Raw genomic sequence first — 21,256 nt, forward strand, 5'->3', positions numbered from 1 at the left:
CAGCCCCGCATTTTTTTTGGAACACTTAGTCTGCAACATGTTTGTGGGGAGAGAGAGCTAAAAAAACCTGACTTCCTACCCACAAGCTAAGTTCTGCTTGCTCCAGGTATAGGGATACATCAAGGAACTCGTAAACTCTGCTCTCAGCACTTATGGTGACCTGAGGGTAAAACAGTTGTTTACATAAAGTGGGCAGAGACTTCAGAAGAGCCAGGAGATCTTAGGAAAAGTTTAAACTTTTCCATAGATGAGGCTGCGGGCAGGTATGAAGTCAAGAGATATAATTGCATATTTATATGCTTGAGAACATGCACATCCACATACAAAAGACTTTCACTTCTGTCATGGAACATGTTTATCTGGTCTCAAAAAACTCCCCCCACAACCCCCAGCATAATTAGGAACACCCTTTAAGTTTCTGAAGACACTTTGGAAATGGTCTGATTCCCTTATAACTAGAACATTGCTCTTGATCAGAAACCCTCAATGGCCTTTGCTTTGTTCCTCTATAGAAGATCCCTTCCAGCTGGGCTATGGCTGGTCTGAGATAGTACGGTAGACAGAACAGAGGCTGATGCTACTGGGAATGCTAACCTAGGGTAACTCGTCATTTTGAATGGGTCTGCTACAGTCGGTCCAATTTTGACCAAATAGTACCTCAGCAGGACTATCTTGAAGTCTTGATCCATCTGGACAATCTGTTTCGGAGAATGGACTTAAGAACTGGGGTTGAAACTGCCAATAAAACTGCCAATCTGTCACCAACACCAAATTCTAAAATCCCATGTCTCCCGACTAAAGAACAAAATACACATACATAGGCACAAAAGCACTAATTACACGAGAGGCACTGATCCTTGGTTTATTCACGCAATAACAGCTGACAATTGGGAACTGTGTGGATATAGATACAAAAGAAGGAAGATGAAATAAACAGCAGTTGAGTTCATCAGGGCAGTGTTGGCAGCTCAGCCAGTGTGTAGTCCCCTCAGGACCTACTGGGTTGAGGGAGGGCTCTGCCTCCTCTACCACTTCTTGACCAAGGCACCTTACAACACTTGGCCTATACTTTGGGTCACAGTGATTAAACACAACATGGTCAAGACACTCAAGGCTGAGTGACTGCTCCTGGAATAGTCTGGCAACAAGAAAGAGGAAGGAGCAGCATTATGCCCTTACCCTCAGCAAGTGTGTGCAAGGCAGATCACAGCAGGCATTTAAGAGGATCTTTTCTCTTGTGCTCAGGGGGGAAATACCTTTTTGGCCAAAACCACAGAAGGCAGAACCAGAAGGAGGCCCCAGAAGTGGAACACAATCAGAATCACCTCTTGGTTTCTCATGATCACATTCAAAATCTACTTTAATACAGAAAATAGAAAAGAACATTTGTGGTGGGCCATTTTTCAAATCCAGAACTCAAGTTGAGGAAAAAGAAAAGTGTCCTCTAGCATCATGGTTTGGAGTGTGAAGAGTTCTCTCTACTGCATAAGCCACACCACTTTCTCACCAACAGATGCCCAACTACAGTTCTTCTTGGTGTGCCAGCAAGTTATAAGACATACTCAACGGCTGTATCTCTAAGATTCTCTTGGTGGCCAACAAGGAGGAAAATTCTAAGGAAGGTACTTAGCACCTTATATTTCCTCATATGGTAACAGATGGAGGACTCAGCTGTGAGGTAGTGGCAACAATCCCCACATAATGAAAAAGAATTCAAGTCTATAGAATTGTTCTCTGGACACCAAAACCAGGCTGTCCTCCCAGATCTCATGTTCCAACCATCATGTGAAGCTGTCTACTTCAGGCATCCCAAGAAACTGAGAAGGAAAATGACTACTCAGCTTAAGGTTCTCAGGAGAAGCATAAAGAGACCTCACCAGAGCTGCCCAGGCACAAACTGTTGTGCTGAATTCATTAAGCATAATTTTTTTAATAGAAAAGAAAACTGAAGGACAAACCAAATTGAAAGAATCACTGTTATAATAACTTTAATTTATCTTGCATTTTACAGAAGTCTATGAACGATTTTAAAAAAGCACCGCCTTACCCCATCATGTTTCTCTGACAGTTGTTAAAGTAGGCAATGAGTATGTCAACAGCTTCAGCAACGGCATCTTGCAAGAATTTCAGACCAACCAGCCACACGCCAAAGAACTTGGCAGCTTTTCTATCTTGTTTTTAATACAGTGGTATATCCACTCTGATGGTAAACCTGTCCAGCCAAATCTCCACAACACACTTTGCAAAATCAGTGGTGATTAGCAAATTAGTTAGCTTTGGCACGGAGCTGTGCTCGCTTGCCCGTGACAGCCTGGAAGCCAGTTTTGATGCTGGCAACAGAGCATCGAGAATGACAAGTTTCGCACTGTAAGAAATAGAGTCGGGTGTCCTTTTGCAGGATTGTGTCTGGTGATCGGCACGTGTGACAGGTGACGTATTCCTCTGAGGAGAAACAACACACAGAATTACCTGGTAGCCACAGGTTTTTTTTTTACCTGACCCAGAGATTTTCTGTCTTCTAAAATGCTTCTACTGAACTCTGCAATCCCACACTGGAACCCAAGCTGAAAGCTTATCTTCGCTACACCCAGCTATTCTAGACGTAAGAAAACACAAGCTATCTGATGTGATAGTTCACAAACTTAACCATGGGTTAAAAAAAGGCTCCAAATGTCCAAAGCAGCAGTGACACGTGCCAGATGCCTACTCCTGGCTTTATCTATAGGAGACCCACTCAAGAGAGAACATAATAGCTTTCTTAGGTGGGAACAGATCTGCCAATTTTAAGTGATTAGGAAGGTAAGAAAACTAGGTCAGATCAGGTCTGAATGCAGATAGATTTCTTTGACTTGGCCTTCAGCCTAGAACCAACCAGCAGCCTTGATCAGCTGGGTCTTCTTAGGAAATCCAAATCCCACCCCCTGACCCCCAACTGGCTACCAAGAGCCACCTCCCACCCCAGTTCCCCACCACTATCATTTTCGCTCATCTTCTAAGGCCAGCCTGTCTAGCTTCATTAAAAACCAATGGCTGTCACCCAGAATATTTCAGCCCAATGGGAACATTTCAGAGAGATGCGTTAAAAATTACACACTTACTGATATATCTTCTCAAAACATTTTCTATCTGTTTCTGTTGGAATCTTCCTTTAATTACAAGTTGATTATTACCATCTATAGAACCACTATGAAAGAAAACAAAAAATCTCTATTATTGTTTTTTCCTATAAGGAATCAAATACCAATCAAACATTTTAAATACTAATATTTATTTTTGTAATATATAAATATTAAATATTCAAATATTTTAATACTAAAATATATTCAATGACACAGGTAAGTTATAGAGGCAATACTACCTGGTTTCTAAAATTTAAGTAGTTGGTGCCTAATAACTTACCCTTATTTCCTAACATTAAATTCAATTTTTAATTACATCTTCAGCAACAAATGATTTATAATTAAGTCTAAAACCAGACTGGTTGAAAATCGGGAAAGGAGTATTGTCAAGGCTATATATTGTCACTCTGCTTATTTAATTTACATGCAGAGTCCATCATATGAAATGCCGGGCTGGATGAATCACAAGCTGGAATCAAGACTGCCAGGAGAAATATCAATAGCCTAATAGGCAGATGACACCACCCATATGGCAGAAAGTGAAGAGGAACTAAAGAGCCTCTTGATGAGGGTGAAAAAGGAGAGTGAAAAAGCTGGCTTGGAACTCAACATGAAAAAAACTAAGATGATATGGCCTCTGGCCCCATCACTTCATGCAGACAGATGGGGGAAAAGTGGAAACAGTGACAGATTTTATCTTTTTGGGCTCCAAAATTACTGCAGTGACTGCAGCCATGAAATTAAAAGATGCTTGCTCCTTGGAAGGAAAGCTATGACCAACCCTAGATAGTGTATTAAAAAGCAAACACATCACTTTGCTGACAAAGGTCTGACTAGTTAAAAACTATGATTTTTCCAGTAGTCTTGTACGGATGTGACAGTTATACCATAAAGAAGGCTGAGTGCTAAAGAATTGATGCTTTCAAATTGTGGTGCTGGAGAAGACTCTTGAGAGTCCCTTGGACTGCAAGGAGATCAAACCAGTCAATCGTAAAGGAAATCAACCCCAAATATTCATTAGAAGGACTAATGCTAAAGCTCCAATTCTTTGGCTACCTGAAGTGCAGAGCTGACGCAATGGAAAAGACCCTGATGCTGGGAAAGAGTGAGGGGAGGAGGAGAAGGGAGTGACAGAGGATAAGATTGGTTGGATAATATCACTGACTCAATGGACACTGAGTTCTGGCAGACAGTGATGGACAGGGAAGCCCGGCATGCTGCAGTCCATGGGGTCACAAAGAGCTGGACTCATCCATTGAAGGGAAAAAAAAAAAACCAACTGATTCCTTAACTCTGTGATGACCCATTCATGCCAACAAAAGACAATCACACTTTCACTGACTGCAAACCACATGCAAAGCAGTGAGGTGCACTATAATCTATGAAAAGGACTACAGATATCTTTAAAAATTCTAAGACCAAATCTTTTGATCAGTTGCATATAGTTAATGAAGATGTTCTAAAATTGTGGCGATGGTTAACTATGTGAACAAATTAGAAACTACTGGATTATACATTTTTAAATGTGTGAACTCTATTTATAAAGCAATTTCAACCCCTCCCCCAAAAGTACAGTTGAAATCACAGGGCTCATATTGTCAATGATGCGTAAAGACAAACTTTTTTTAAAGTAGTTGCTGACAAGTAATACTTTTGAGAAAGCAAGGCTCTGGGCTAGACATCATTGTTTAAAAAAGTTGATGTAAAAATAAATAAATAAATAATTTATATGGAAATGCACAGGACTGAGAATAGCCAAAATAATGATGAAAAAGGAGGAGAAAGTTGGAGGACTCATGTTTTCTGAGATTGAAATATATTGCAAAGCCACAGTGCTCATGTACATCAATGAAAAAAATTGAGAGTCCAAAAATAAACCCTTATTTTATTGTCAATTAATTCCTGAAGTAGTGTCAAGATAATTCACTGGAGCAGAGAATAGTTTTCTCAACAAATGGTGCAAGATCAACTAGGTTATCTACTTATACACAAAAGAAACAACTCTGACACTTTTAACATACCAAAAAATAGCTGCAAAATAAATTGTTGACCTAAACATACATAAGAGCTAAAATTGTAGTCATCTTAGAAGAAAACACAGATGTAAATCTTCATGACCATCTGTTAGTCAATATTTTCTTAAATATGACACTTAAAAGCACAAGTGACCAAATAAACACACTGATACATTGGGTTTCATCAAAATTAAGAATTTGATTTTGTATGGCTGCAATTTGGAATTTCAGTCATACAAAAATGTGAAAAGAAAAAAAGAAATTACAAATCAGGAAGTAAACAAAAATCCAGCCAAGCAGTATTAAATCTATTCGTTTTCTAAGAACCTCTCCTATGATTCTCCTCTAACTCTAAGAGTTTATTATCATCCTCCATGAACAACAACCCTGAACTTCCAGGCAACGGTGATTCCAGTGCTTGACACAGAAATCTTTTTCATTCACTGTCAAATTCAGTTTTCTTGATAGCCCTATAATATTTAGCTCAATGACTATAAATTCACTGGTTACAACTTGTTATAATTTATCTTACCTCCACAAAAACTGTAATGATTTTGAGAGGTAGGAAAAATACTGCTACCTTTTGCTCCATCAGTTTATGTAAGTTTGTAACAAATTTACATTTAAAATTCAATTCTCCCACAACACAGCCCACATATCTACCACTGGTCAAGAAAATTACTCCTTAACCCCACAACAAATACAGCCAGTTCCCACAAAATGAGTTTCTAGATAGGAAGAGACGAGAACACCTTAATTACCTCTGTACTACCAACAAGGCACAAGATTAAGGCTTTAAGAGTTTAAAGCTCCCAAGAAATGTAGACCTGAGTTTACATCTTGACTGCAATTAACTAGCTATGTGACCTAGTGGCTCAGATGGTAAAGAATCTGCCTGCAATGCAGAAGACCCAGGTTCAATCCCTGAGTCAGGGAGATTCCCTGGAGAAGGAAATGGCAATCCACTCCAGTATTCTTGCCTGGAATATCCCATGGACAGAGGAGCCTGACAGGCTTCGTGGTTGCAAAGAGTTGGACACAACTGAATGACTAACACTTGTTCTTTTTTCTTTCTCTATGTGACCACCTATACAACCTCACTTCACCAAACCTGTTTCCAAATGTGTTAAGATGGAGTAACACTACTTTCTAACAGTCCACAGAACTGTTGTAAAGATTGAGATGGTATCCAAAAGAGTCTGGCACACAATGGAAACTCAACATGTTAGTCATATTCATTACAACATTACTTATTTTTAAAGGGACATTCAGCTTACCTTGGTATACTTAACAGGCCTGTTCACATATGAGCCACTGTGGACCACTTTCCTATTCCCAAGTAGCCAACCTCTCCCATAGAAATGAACAAGTTTCCCTCCTTCATTGCCCTAAAAGTTCTTCTGACAATCACGTGGATTTTTTTTTTCTAAGTGTATTACATATCTTTTCAAGTTAAAAGAAGTTCTTATAAAGTGTCCATTAATACTGTAAGTAACTGTATACAAACCTGAATATAGTTTCTTACCTTGTACCCAATTCAGCCAATAAAAATGCAAGGAGATGTTTAGGCTGACGATGTAATCTAAAAAGAAAGTGGAATAATATAAACCGTATCTTTCATGGAAATCTAACAAAACTTCTAAAAACCTCACTCTCTTCACTGTTTTGTAATTACTCAGCTGTTTGGTGAATTTTAGCACAGTTCATCAAACTCTGAAATGAAGATACATATGATACCATTGGTTTACATTTTAAAGCCCATAAAACAATATTACATTTTATTTACAAGTATATACACACTGGTAAATGTCTATAGACATGGACAGGAAAGGTAAATACCAACTTTAAAGGATAAGATCTTTTTCTAGGAAGGAAAGTAAAAGAGATCAGAAAGATATATAAAGATGGCCTTAAATTGTAACTGTAAAGTCCCCTTTTTAAAGAAGTAAAAGGATCTGAAGTTAAAGTATCAAGACATCAAAACACACCAAATTAAGGCAATGAATACTTGGGTGTTTGTTATGCAAATTCCTATGTTTGGCATTTATTTTTAAAAAGGGAAGTATTTCATGGCAGCCCAACAACAGAAATTTAAAACAGCTAAAATATTCACCAACTGGGAAGTGGTTAAATTATGGTACATCCATTCTATCCTGCTTTTAAAATACAGGCCTCTAAATAAGAACAAAAAAGTATAAAATGAAAAAGCACATAAAACGAAAAAAGCAAATACAGAGTAATGCCACTCAGTACACTTTTTAATTCTATTCACTTGGCACTGTTTGAGTTTGTTTCAATAACTAGATACTATTATAATTTTAAAAAGCTTTTTTCCCCAAATGTAATGAGTAAGGGTTGGTGAAATATAATAAAACTGGTAGGTACTTATATTGCTAGTGGGAGTACAAACTGGTATAAACTTGCTGGAAAGCAACTTGCCGATATTTGCTATAAACAATGTCCATTCCTTTTGACTAGGCAATTCCCTTTTGGGAATTTTTGCCCTAAGGCTCTATTCTGAGTTCTGGCCAAGATACACGTATCAGGATTGTTCCGTGAAGCTCTGCCTGATATTGAAAAATTGGGAGCAACCATGTTCAACCAAGGAACTGTCAGAATATGTTGCTTAACTCTTAAAAACATTTGTAAAGATTATTTAATGATATGGGTAAAAAGTTCACTATATATGGAGAAAAATATGTTAAAAAACAGTAATAATACCAATTTATTAAAAAATATTTAGATGCTTAAAAGTAGCTAAAGAGGGGGCTTCCCTGGTGATCCAGTGGGTAAGATTCTGCACTCACAATGCAGGGGGCCCACATCCAGTCCCTAGGCAGGGCCCTAGATTCCACATGCCACACCTAGGAGTTCACACACGGCAACTAAAGATCCCAAGTGCTGCAACTAAGAGCCGGAGCAGCCAAATAAACATCAAAACAAAAAAAGTAGCTAAACATGGAAATACTAAACTATGATTGCCTATCTCTTAAGGATGGACTTAAAACAGATGAGTTCTCATTTTCTTTAGCAGGTCTGTATTTTCTGATTTTCTATCTAATTTCTATAGATAGAAATACTATTATCACCACCAGCAAAAAAAATAGTCTAAAACTTTTTAAGTCATGCCTATAAGCAATGAAAACAAGTGGTTACTCTGGTCAGTGAATTTTTAGTGATTACATTTTCTTTATTTTCACTTCCCTGGTGGCTCAGATAGTAAAGCGTCTGCCTATAATGTGGGAGACCTGGGTTTGATCCTTGGGTCGAGAAGATCTCCTGGAAAAGGAAATGGCAACCCACTCCAGTACTCTTGCCTGGAAAGAGGCAAGGACGGAGGAACCTGGTGGGCTACAGTCCACGCGGTCGCAAAGAGTCGGACACGACTGAGCAATTCACTTTCTTTTCTTTCTTTCCCTTTTACGGATAACAAGCCTATATTACTTATGAAATTAAAGAACAAACAGGAGATAAGGTGAGTTGCCCTAAGGAACCTACCAAAAAAGGTGTAGCTGAGGAAGTCTGAGAAGAGCCAAGCCCAGACAGTGACATGGGGGTAAGACAGGCATGGAATGTGATGGTAATTAATGAAGTGGAAATCTCATCAACTGTGTCTTGGCAATAACCAAGGAAGCAGAACATTAAATGTAGCTGCCTTCCCAAAGCTCACTGCTTATACTTGCTTGGCAGGCCCACTCCAGCCTGATGAGCTTTTCCATCTGCCTGGGCTTCCCTGGCTTCTTTCTAAGGACTATACTCAGTCTCCTGACTCTTTACTCCATCTGGTTAGAATCCTCTCATAAGTCAGCATGAGTTCCCTTCCCTTACTTTTAGATGCCTAATAAATCAAGCCTTAAGACCTATGAATCAAAAGAACTGACGGACTTGAACTGTGACCTCCCTCAGCCCAACCCTGACACCCGTATACTGTCTCCTTCCACCGGCAATAACGTCCACATTAAGGATATTTAATATCTACTCCACTGAGAACCTGGCATTTGGGATGGAGACTCCACATTAACCAACTTACAGTTTACAGATATCTGTAAAGTTGACAAAAGAAGTTTTCTTGGTTCCTACTCGGACGACCTGTGGTGGTTTCATGACAAATTTCCTTTTCTCTCCAGCTACCATATCTGGATTCTTTTCCCTCATGATGTTGAACACTCGATTCAGTAGCTATAGAGATAAAGTGGTATTCATGTACAGTCTTATTAACAGCAGGAGTATACAGTTCCCACTTGAGTAACTTGTGCATTTCCTTTAAGAACAAACTTTACTTCTTATCAAATGTACACATTCATCACATGTTCTGGGAGCTCCCTGAAAATAATTCTCAACCCTGAACAGCAACTGGTCCATTATGAAAGTAGAACAGTTCCATATTCAAAGTTAAAGGAATGAACAAGATCCTACTAATTCTACTGTTACTGTGGGAAAATATGTGGTACCTGGAAAAGTAAAATTCAGACTACCTAGAACAAACTCCAGACTAGCTTGGCCCCATATTAACACTTCCTTTCTCTATTGTCCCCCTCGAGGGGGGCTCCAACGATCTTAGAAGTTCATGGATTCTGATGATACTATAATGACTGCCTGCCCCATACGTGGGCATCAGGCAGTGCTGTGCATTGGCTGTGTGACCTCTCTGGGTCTGTTTCATTATCAACCTGTACGTCAATGCCCTTTCAATTCAGGGGACATTTATCCTGCTTTGAGTTCTAGTGAACAGTTTAGCCCCTTTCACAACAGAATTTTTCTTACCTCTTCATATGTGTAGTCTCTTTCTGAGCCTGCCCAAGCAGGGCCTGTCTGGTTACTGAATGAGATACCATCATCTTTTTTGCTGTCTTCATCTTCTAAAGCTACAGATAACAAAGACTGTAAGAATGAGGGGTAGAGCCTGATACAAGAACAAAAAGGGGAAGGGAGACGCAGATCTAGAGAACTGAAAGCTTTAGGACATTTGTCTTCCCTCCCACAACTGCATTCATAACAGTCTCAATCATAAAGGCATCAAGGCTCTCAACCCCATATTCTTATAGGGAGATATGACAACTTTCATAAATCATCCTTAATAAAGACCCCTCTAATTAGGAATCTGTGGTAATACAGACACACTGAACTGTTTCTTGATTTAACAAACCAACTAATGCACTAGGATAATTAAAGGAAAAAATGTCTGTTTTGAAGCACTTAACACATCCATAAAAACCTGTCTGCTGACTGTACTAAATTCTCTTAAGTAGTTATAGTACTTCGAAACTAATAAACAGCACTTTTAACAAAATAGTAAAAGGAAAAAAAATTCAGTTACAGTAATTGTCCCGATAGTCTAAATCAGTATGTTATAATGTAATCACACCTGTCAAGTTCTTCCCCCGTGAAATCTTTTAAACTTTCATTATCAAGTTAGATTCTGTTTCCTTGTAGCTTCCATTACTTGGTAGTGGAAATAAGGGGCCAAGAAAAAATAAATAACGAACCCATTCATGAAAGAGACTAGGCCAAAGGTTTGCGTGAACCTAGAAATGAGCTGTTAAGCCCATCAATATTACCTTCATCTTTCTCTAGTATTTCATCCTCATCAGGGAACTTGACAACCTTCTTTTTCTTCTTTTTATTGCCAAGCATAATGTCAAGATCTTCCTCTGGTTCAGCTGGTTCCTGAACATCACTTTCAATCTTAAGGTCCTAAGAAAGTGAGATAAGAGTCAACATTTTGCTGCTAGAATTATTATTTTTTTTTATTTTTAAATGATACGGGCTGACATGGCCTTGGGGGAAAAAAGTATTACATATTCAAAACTGAAGTTATAGATCAGAAATCTCTTTCACAGGTGAACCAAACTGGTTCAGAGTGTCAGTTAAACTGGAAAAATTTTAAGACACTTAACAAGGATTCTTATATCTCACTGACAATCTTCAGCAGGCATGGGCTTCAGGAATATTTTAACTAAGTTTCTAAGTATTCTGATGCAGTCAGTAAGAGCGCTTTTTCCTCCTGAAACCAAGTATGTGATGTTTTTCCACACAACTTTTCCAACTCTGACACTAACTAGATAACATACTAATCAATGTAGTTCTGACACTATCCAGTTAGTGACAAACTCCACGGATTTAAGGGCTCAGTCCCATAAGACTGTTTTCATTTCAGAGGCAAATTTCAAGTACAGAGTCCCCAGGTTTCTCACACATATGTCCTACTTAAAGTTCAGGGGTTCCCAGATACCCCTAATGCAATCATTTGCTAGAAGGGCTCAAAGAACTCAGGAAAACACTTACCTTATTACACTTGATACATATATACACAATATATAAAGGATACACCTGGAAACAGCCAAATGGAGAACATGCATAGAGCAAGAACAAGGAGGCAGAAGTGTAGTGCTTCCATGCTCTCTCCAGGTATACCACTCTCAACATCCCAATGTGGTCACCAGCACTGAAGCTCTCCAAACCTGTTCCCCAAGGGTTTTTTACTGAGCCCACCCATGAGACTTTTACGGAGGCTTCATTCTGTAGGCATCACTGATGAAATCATTAGCTCCTGGTGATCAAACTCAGATCCAGAGATTCCAAGAGTCTTAGGAACTGTATGCCAGGACCAGTGGAAAAGACCAGATATTTTTTTTTCTTATATCATTGCCAGCCTGGCACTAGGCTATAAGGAGGTCTTTGGGCAACACTTCAACAGATGAAATCATGAAAGAGGGAAAAGGCAGAACCCATGGAGAATTAGGGTCACAGGATGAATGGACAGAAAGAAGGTAAAGCTTGATCCCAAGATTAGCTGCTACAGTCATGGATATAAACCAGGCACAACCTTGAAATGAGACACAAAAACCCTAGAAGAGCAGAAAGGGCCAGTTTTAGTTCCAGCCTTCTAATCTCACTTACTTACATCAGTGTATCCAACCTGAAGTGTGCTGTCAACATTACTTATCAATATCTACTTTTGTGCTACTCTGTAAACCTTGCTATAGCAATTTTAGAAATCTAATGAGCAAAAAAGCTCAAATAGCCAGGAATAAATAAAGTGCAGCCTTAAAATGTCAAATGCAGCTGTGTGGTCTCAGTGCCACATCTGACCATCAAAGACCAATCAGCCCATGTGTATCAGCTGGATACATCAGACAAGAAACCAGATATTAACCTAGTCTCTAAGACGACAATCAGTAAATGAGAAACTCAGACAGGCTAAATCTAAGTTAGCACACACCAGTCAGCTTTTAGTCCTATATTAATAATTTTATCCCAGTAAGCTCTATTTCTAACCTGGAAGCTAAGACCCAGTGAAAGGTAGAGAATAGCACAAAGTAGTTTTCAAGATTTTTCAAAAGCCCTGTGGTGGTCTGAAAATTCAAATCTTAAAAACACTTCAGCCTCAAGTTAATGTCCATGTCTTGCCTGATAAGGGTACTTGCAACTTCTGTTATGACTTAAGAGCACAGAAAAAAGTATCCAAGCACTAAAAGTAGAGCTTATAAGTGACTCTTCAGGACAAAAGTTACTAGCGAACTTTGTTAACCAAGACTTTCTGTGGCACATCTCTAACGTGTCACCTGGTTACCCAGGATATTTATACTTCATTTATTCAGTATAATCTCAACATTTCTCTTTATCAATTTCCCTACAATAGTAGGAAAAGAAGAGCATCTCCAAACAAGGAGAGAACAGGATAAATCCAGGTAAAATCATCTTATTCTAAAGAACTCCAAATTATCCCCGAACCTCTGAAAACGGAAAGTATCTTACTCGTTTTAGTACCCTAACAATTAGCACACAATGCCTGACTCATTTGTCTTCACTAATACGTATCTGCTAAATTAACAAATCATTAAAGAACAGACTTTCAGCTCCTTCCTCTACCCATCCTCCTATTCACCTACTTAGCCACCCATCTTTCTATTCCTTATTCAAAGTAATTCTGAGATATTTATATTAGAAATCAATCCAGTAATAAGACAACTACAGAGCCCCAAGTCCCCACAACATCAGAGGATTCCATAAAACCAACCTGACTGCTCTGGATCTCCTGTAGGAGAACAGGCCATAAAATCAGCCACCAACCACCACAGGCCGGGGTTCATTCTTTGCTGCTCAGAGGTATACACATAAATCTGTGTATCCTCAACATGCTACCAAAAGTTTAACAGAAGAAATCATAGGGATATTTGCTCTACGGGATTTCTCACAGAAATATCTCTCCTCAGCCAATCTCAGTATGATTAATGACAAGTGGCATTTTGTAATCATCTTAATGGCACACAAAACAATGTGTAAAAACTAAATTTACATTCCTTTAAAATATCTAGTCAGACACAAGGCCAAGAAAACAACCTTAACAGTAGTGACTAAATCCTTAATTAAAAAAGCAAACAAAGAGGGAGAAACATCAGCCATTAGCAACCTTTCAAGAGGTCAAATTTTACCTTCAATAAGAAAGCAATACTACCTTTATACCTTCTTCAGCTTCATCAATATCAAATATCTTTTTTGATTTTTTCTTCTTTTTCTTCTGATTAAAGAAATTCAAATCATCTAGATCATCAGAAGCATCTAAAAGATAATTGAGATTATCAATTATTAGCAAATAGCAGAGGCAGAGCATTGAGTTAAACCAATGTTTTAGCTAGTAATCAAGTCACCAGAATGAGAGAGACTGGTATTATTTAGCACAGTAATTCCTCTACAACTACAAAGGCTATGGTTCTAAAAATGCAATGGCAGGTCAACTCAAAGCTTTGTAGGAAATTACCTGGCTAGGGGACCATATGCTGTGCTCAGTCACTTAGTCTCATCCAGCTCTGTGACGCTGTGGACTGCAGCCCGCCAGGCTCCTCTGCCCATGGAATTTTCCAAGCAAGAATACTACAGTAGGGTGTCATTTCCTACTCCAGGGGATCTTCCAGATCCAGGGATCGAATCCGGGACCATGTAGGGATTATTTATGTAGTAGCTGACCATATGATGCCTCATTGTTCCCCAAACAAAGTCAGGGTTCTAACATAATTTTCCAAGGCTCTCCAGCTTTATCTACTTCTGCCTAGTCTCTCATATTCCACCTTAATCCCTAGTTCCAGCTCAACTGAACTACCTCCACTTCTTAGTGCGGTGTGTGTGGTCTCTCACCCTCAAGCCTTCCTATGGACCCTCTCCCATAGCTCTTACCTTCATCTCACAGGATCTTTGTTAGAAGTTACTTCCACCAAAAAGTCTTCTCTAAGCCTATCTTTCCTATCCCCTAACTGGGTTAGGTATCCTGTAGGTGCTTTGATAACAGTACCTTCTGTCACTCCAATAGAGGTGTTTACTTGCTGCTGGTCTATCTCCCAATGAGATACCAAGGGATTATGCCTTTCTCACCTAAATTACCGTGCCTAGTCCAATAAGTTATTCAATCAATTAACCAACAAAAGGCCTTGTAAAGTATTTCACGTTCATTAAAATGAGAGAATATGAACAAAATGAAATTTTATCCACCATTAATGAGTAAAAATAGGTTTGGTTCAGTAAGTTTTCCATTTGTTCTGCCCTACTGTACACTAGGAATATTTCTAAATGCCTCTATTACAAAGTTTTTCAAGGAGCTATTTATGAATTCATAATTAATTCTTATTAAAAGAATGATTTATTTTCCAACTTTGTTTTAAACGTTTACAAGATGCTTAGCACATGGCAGATGCTCAATGAATGTCAGTTTTCTCTACCCCTAGTACAGTGTCTTCTACTCAAAAGACACAAACATGTTTACTAAATCATTTAAATGGTGTTTATGTTAGAGCACAAGAGTGAGTAACTAATGCTGGCTGTAATTTTAATGTCTTCTATATATTTTCAAACTTGTTAAGACATGAAACTATCTTGGTCCTATTTCTTTCTGCCTACATGCAAATACAACCACCGTTAAAATTGGAAAAGAGACAGGAAAAAAAAAACTGGAAGAGACTTCTGGACAGGTTAGATTGGAAAACCAGCCTTGGATTGACAAAGTTTTATCATCTCTGTCCTGTGGATTTGGTGGAATCTTCCCTGAAACAAGTCTAGAAGAAATCTGGCAAGGTCCCACGTGCCCCACGTGTTCATGGCCTCAGCTTCACTGCAACAGCCTCTTAGGCTGCAAGGGTCATTGTGTGCACAAAATTCAAAACACCAATGGACGAGAACGAGGTCTTCCAGAACAGTATTGACTCTCTCAGGTTTACCACTTACCTTTTTTCCTACTGTCTTCTTCATCAGCTTCTACATCTTTGTCCTCAGTTGGCTCTGGCTCCACTTCTTTTGTTTCTGAGGGCTGGGTTTCTTCTGTCTGGGCATCCCCTTCCTCATCTAACATGAAAGGCTTCTTCTTCTTCTTTTTCTTCTTGCTCATAGTAGGATCAAAAATCATCTGTTTAAAAGATAGAAGAAAAGAAACCAGGACCATGTGATTATTTTTAATGATGCTCACATAACAAGCGTGCTGCAATCTCAAAAGGCATACTCTTAAAAAACACATGTACTGTTTTTTAATTTATAAATTATCACAAGATAATAGAATTTAGGAAAGGGAGCTTAGTGTTATAATAACCCAAGTTTCGTCCCTTGCTTTATGAATGAGAAAACCAAAGCCCATACAAGTCATACATGTCTTAAGTTTGGTAACCTGGGTTGCTACACCAGGAGACTTGACCTGATTTTAAAAAAACTTAAAAATGTTTTTTTTATCCTGAAATTCAAACTTTTAAAGAAATCCATCATCAACCCTTCATATAACAAATCTCTGAGTAAAAGAAACTTCTATACAAACTTTTACTCTGCTTTGTTCTTCTAGAACATTAAAAGATAAAATGTTTAAAAGCGTAACTCCAGAACCTAGCTGACTGAATTCAAATCCTAATTCTGTTTTTTACTTTTGTTACCCCAGATAAGTTCTTGCCCTCTCCACACCTCAACTGTAAAGTGGAGATCAGTAGTAGAACCAAAACCAAACCTAAAAAGGTAAATAGGCTTCCCTGGGGGCTCAGACAGTAAAGAATCCACCTGTAATGTGGGAGACCTGAGTTGAATCCCTGGGTTGGGAAGATCCCCTGGAGGAGGGCATGGCAACACCCTCCAGTATTTTTGCCTGGAGAATCCCTTGGACAGAGGCCACTTCAGGTCCATGGGGTGGCAAAGAGTCAGACATGACTGAGCGACTAAGCATGACACAAAAAGGTAAATATACATAAAACACTTGGCACAGCACCTGGTACAAAAGTACTCAATAAATGTTAGCAATTGTTATACAATTTATATATAATGTTGAGAGTTGACAAAGCATAGTATGTCTTGATTCCTATCACCAAAATCCATCAACTCAGGGTGATCTAATGATATATCATGAAACTCAAAAAAATTCCCAAATTGATTGTAATTAACTTAAATTCCTTTATGTCCCAAGTACATTAAGGAAACTGAGCTACACTGAAACCAAACTACGGTCTGTAATAAGGGAGAGTGGTATAGTATCACCCTCACCCAATAAAGAAGGATCTGCAAGATGTTTTGGAAATTGATACAGCCTCATTTCAAAGTTATCCCATCCTACCATAAGAATGCTCTAACTGTATATATGATTAATTCTGGAAAGCAGTCAGTCTGAGGAGCATAGTTTGGCACACTTAGGAGTAGTAAACAGAAGAGTCAGGAGGAAGGAGTTCCCCACTGCTGACCTACTGGGTCTTGGGTCACCCTAAATACAGTGTTGTAATCATTCCAAGGAAGAAGCTGTAATTCATCCTCATTCCTGAAATATGCAGATTTGGCAAAAGGACAGGTAACACTCCAACCACTATAAATCTGGTTGTCTGGCAGGGCTTACATGCCATTTATTGCATTTTTTTTTTCAGTATCAAGTTTGCCTAGAATATTAATTATCTTTTAACTATTATTCAGCAAAACAGACCAAAGATGAGAGGGATATCCACTGCCCTGTTATCCTCTGAAAAACATTCAAATAGGTCCACAGGGAAACATTATGGTTGTAGCCTTGAAAAGGGTTATAAATATGCAAGAATTATACACGGACGTAATTAACATCTCTCCCAATTACCGTCTCTGGATGCTGAAGACATATACTCATCCCTTCATTTTATTCACACCACTCAGCAAAACTAGAGTTTAAAAATATGGAAACCAGGGATTCCTAAACAGTACCCAAAGTAGACCTCCCTCAAACCACAAGGTCAGTCTTGACTTGTATGTGTTTTTTTTTTTTTAGACTTTTATATCTGATTTAACAAAGTATCACTGTCCAGATGTTTTATGAGACTAGTTGGGATCTGAGAAGCAAACAGTTGTTCACAGTGTGCTTACGGAAAAATCAGACTCTTTTCAGCTATCTTTTTAAGTATACAATAAAGTCTTCAAATGTTTTCTCTTTTTAACTTCCCACACTGGGTTGGGTTGAAGGTGAGGAAAAGGGATACCAGCAAAAATTACCAACAGACTAAAGTGCTTCAGCAAACTGGAAGCCTACTCACATCTATCATACCTTATTCAAGATAACTTTAAGGCCTAGAAGGCACCACCCCAAGAAGGCAGGAGTGAGTTGCAAAAGAACCCAGAGAGGCAAGGTGAGCAGAACAAATGCTGTATGGTCATCTCTGGGTGACAGGATTCTGGGAGATTTTTATTTGTATTTTGTTCTTCTGTGTTTTGTATACTTCATACAATACACATTCCATTTTTCATTCTGTTTCTTTTGTAAAACACCTTACCGTGTCGTGTGAAAACCCAGTATTCAGATACTTTGTGAATGGGGCCCAGTAATAAGCAATAATCTTAGCTACTGACAGCACTTTGATGCCTGCAGATCAGGGAACTTTTCCTCACATGGCAGCACTCCTATTTCTAGGATACTGCTTTTCAGAGGTTGGTTTAAAAGAGATTATGCTATGTGAGTTTTGGGCTTACTTGCCAGGTTTGAAAGGAAGTGTGCAGTTTATGGCAACTATACATTAAAAAACTAAAAGAAAAACAGGAAATGTGAAAAAGACATAAATTACTTTTTATTAGTAGATTTTTTAATCCTCTATCCTGGCTACCAGGCAGGACTACTTCTGCTGTAGGACATCCCTAACAGTTTATCATTTCCACCTACTGATTTTTCACTTGATCCTTACAAGCCTGTAAAGTAGCCAGAAGTTAAGGATTGGCCTAAGAAAACTTCTCTATACAACAGGATTAGAGGAACCAGAACCTGCACATACCTTCAGATTGGAAGGCAAAGGTGGGATTCTAGTTTCACTAAGTTGCTCTGTGATGTTGGGCAACTTAACTTCCCTGGGCAGTAATTTCCAGTTTACAAAATGGACTGGTAGATCTGAGAAATGCAAAGCTTTTTAATACTTTATTGGCTTTCAAAGTCCTCTGCTGGAATGCTGGTTCTGCCATCTCTGCTTGACAAAATCCTTTTCACCCTTCAGTAATATTCCACTTCTTTCAACATCTAATCCCATCGCTAAAACTGAACCCTCCAGCCCTCCAAACTGCTGTTAATGCTCTATTTCTACCTCCTGTACCAACTAGCAGTAGATCTCTTACACCACTTGTGAGCACTTCACCATATAAAACACAGAATAGCACCCCAGAGAACTCTGTGCTATATCGATGATTACTTGTTAAAGGTAATGGAAGGCTTAGAAAATGAGTAAAAAAAAAAACCAAACATGACACAACGCCTCTCAGAACTTTTGAAAGACAATGGTGGACAGCAACGTCTAACCATGACCTACAAAACAGGTATCACATACTTCCCTCAGACTCAGTTTCCTTCCTGAGAGTCTCCTAGGCACCAAACAGAGATTTGGAATTCTAAATACTACTGGCTCGGTCACTATTTGATCACGGGCATCACACAACTCTCTAGACGCCTCAGTATTCTCATTTCTGAGAACTGAGAGCTTGGAATCGCCTCCAGAGTAAAACCCCAAATCCCTTAATTTGTCTTCAAACTCCTCCATGAACTAGCCACTACCTATATTTTAAGGAATTAACTCTAACCAAGTTGGATAATATTCTACTTCCTTGCCCTGAATCCTTTCCACTACTTGAAGAAATTCAAAGCATTTTCAGGACCCACCTCAAATGACAAAGCTCAAAATAGCTTCGAATTTTTCTCTGCTCTCCAAGGCCCTACTGGCTAATCACTAGAATGTTTACAGAAATTAGTCAAAAACTTTAGGGGGTTTTCCAGCGGTAGTTCTCCTCAGAGTGTTAATCAATAGCTATGGCTCGTACTTAAAAGTCAAATGTCATTTTAGGCCGTGTGGATTTAAATAAACTGCGATAAACCTGACCAAAAAGGGACTTGAGGAAATTTGCTGAGGTACAAGCAAGACAGTGGGAAAAGACAGAGGGAGCTTTGCACCCCGGACTTCCCGCTGACGTTGCTGAGAGCTATGCTCAGGCAGGCTCAGGGACTCCCGCCCTAAAACTTTCCCAGGTTAATCACTTTTTCAGGCTGAAGGATGTTTTCCTCTTGCGTTCTCCCCCTCTCCCGTCTTAAAAGAAAAAAAAAAAAAAAAAAAAAAGCTCTAAATAAGAACAAAAGTGGATGCCGGGCAGGACAAACCAGCCTGGAAAGTTTGCAACGCGGTCGCTCTACCAGAGCCGAGAGACGCTCCTCTCAGTACCACCAGAGCCCAGCGAGGGAGAGTTGAAGCTGCAGAGTCAAATCGAAAGGAATGCAGGAGTCGCCAGCCCCAGTCTCGTTTAGTTGGGGCATGAACCGAGTATTCAAGCCCTCTTCTGGAGGGCAACTCTACGTGCTCTCCATTCCGGAAACGCCGGCCACGGGAGGACGCCGGCATCAGCGCGGCCGCCCTGAGGAGAGCCGGCAACCGCCAAGCCAGGGCTCCGGAGCCCTCGCCGGCTCTACCGCTCCGGGTTGCCTAGGCCCGGCTGCCCCACATGGCGGCGGCCGGCCGCTAGGCCGCAGGCCCAGTCTCCCATACTGGGGTGGGTCTGGCTCACTGCCTTGGTCCCTAGACATAGTGCCAGTCTCAGGCCCTCACCTCGTCCCCGGACATGGCTGCGGCTCGAGTGGGCTCGGCACGGACGGAAAGTCTGACGGGTCAGCCCCAGGCCCCGGCTTCAGCGCTGCTCCTGCCGACACTTCTCCCACCACCGCACTAGGCTCTTGCATCAGCGAAAGGGAACGACACCCCGCCCTCTCCTCCCAAGCGTTATAAATGCGCCTGCGCAGAGACCGCCAATGCGCAGGCGCGCGGAGAAGCCGACCTAGCGCGCTCCGACTGGCGCGAGTTACCAGGCGACGCCGTGCGCCGGCAAACTGGGACTTGTAGTCCGCCCGGAAGAGGCAGGCGCTAGCGCGGCGACTGCCCAGCGACCCCTGCGCGTGCGCGACGCTGAGGAAGCCGGCCCGGAAGTTTCGACTTTGCCGGTGGCTGTTCTTATCTCCGCTTTTGGAGGAGCAGGGAATCCAAGCTGTTCAGCGTTTCTTGTGGAGTGAATTCGGGGCGGTTTCTCCTGAGTTAGGGAGGTGGGTGAGGCATTCAGTAATATGAACTCTTTGGGGCTTTAATTTCTCTGCTACCACCTCCACCGTGTCCCATGGGGTATGCTAGTGTTTGAGTAACTCGAAGTTGGAAGCGGAGGCGCTCAACTCACTGAGGGGTTTTACTTCAGAAATCTAACCCAACAGCCTGGATTTCAGTCTGGGAGGTCGGAAACCAAAAGCCTCCTCCCTGTAGACGGGAAAGGAGACATCTCATGAGGAGAAACGGCTTGGCAAGAGGCATTCTGTCCGGAAACCTCAAAATCCTTGTTTGTAAAGGCTTCGAATGCGTTAGTTTATGGAGGTGGTTTTGTTTTTGTCTTGATCCATCATGGTCACAGAGTGGCTTTGTCTGATGTCGGTGTTTTCTGAAATTGTATTCAATAGGGCAGCATATCCTAGTTGATAACACTAGCCTAGCTCCCCCTATTCAGGAGCTGCTTTTGTCCCTCTCACTGTGCTTCATATCACTTAGTATATGGTCCCTTCTTGAGGCCTCAAAACAACTGTGTGAGACAATCCACAACTGGTTAGCACTCTCCATTGCATGCTAGTCTGTAATTAAGCATGGTAGGTAA

General features: G+C 40.2%; 1 protein-coding gene across 1 annotated transcript; it reads right to left on the bottom strand.

Moving 5' to 3' along the window:
• Positions 849–20,437, bottom strand: EIF2S2 (eukaryotic translation initiation factor 2 subunit beta). Its single transcript, XM_013968949.2, has 9 exons — positions 20,176–20,437; positions 15,350–15,527; positions 13,593–13,696; positions 10,693–10,828; positions 9,899–9,999; positions 9,165–9,313; positions 6,660–6,716; positions 3,099–3,184; positions 849–2,442 (listed from the first exon to the last, which is right to left on the bottom strand). Exons 1-9 carry the CDS (start codon positions 20,188–20,190, stop codon positions 2,267–2,269), a joined length of 1,002 nt encoding a protein of 333 aa, XP_013824403.2. The 5' UTR covers positions 20,191–20,437; the 3' UTR covers positions 849–2,266.

The sequence above is a fragment of the Capra hircus genome, chromosome 13, assembly GCF_001704415.2.
Source record: "Capra hircus breed San Clemente chromosome 13, ASM170441v1, whole genome shotgun sequence".
In the NCBI taxonomy this organism is placed as follows: Eukaryota; Metazoa; Chordata; class Mammalia; order Artiodactyla; family Bovidae; genus Capra; species Capra hircus.

Bases quoted from the DNA above. Each gene is read 5' to 3' on its own strand.
- EIF2S2 (XM_013968949.2), bottom strand. The intron at 10,829-13,592 runs GTAGTATTGCTT...TCACTTTCTTAG, and splicing joins AAGCTGAAGAAGGTATAAAG to GACCTTAAGATTGAAAGTGA. The intron at 2,443-3,098 runs GTAAGTGTGTAA...GTTTCTCCTCAG, and splicing joins TGTTTTGAGAAGATATATCA to AGGAATACGTCACCTGTCAC.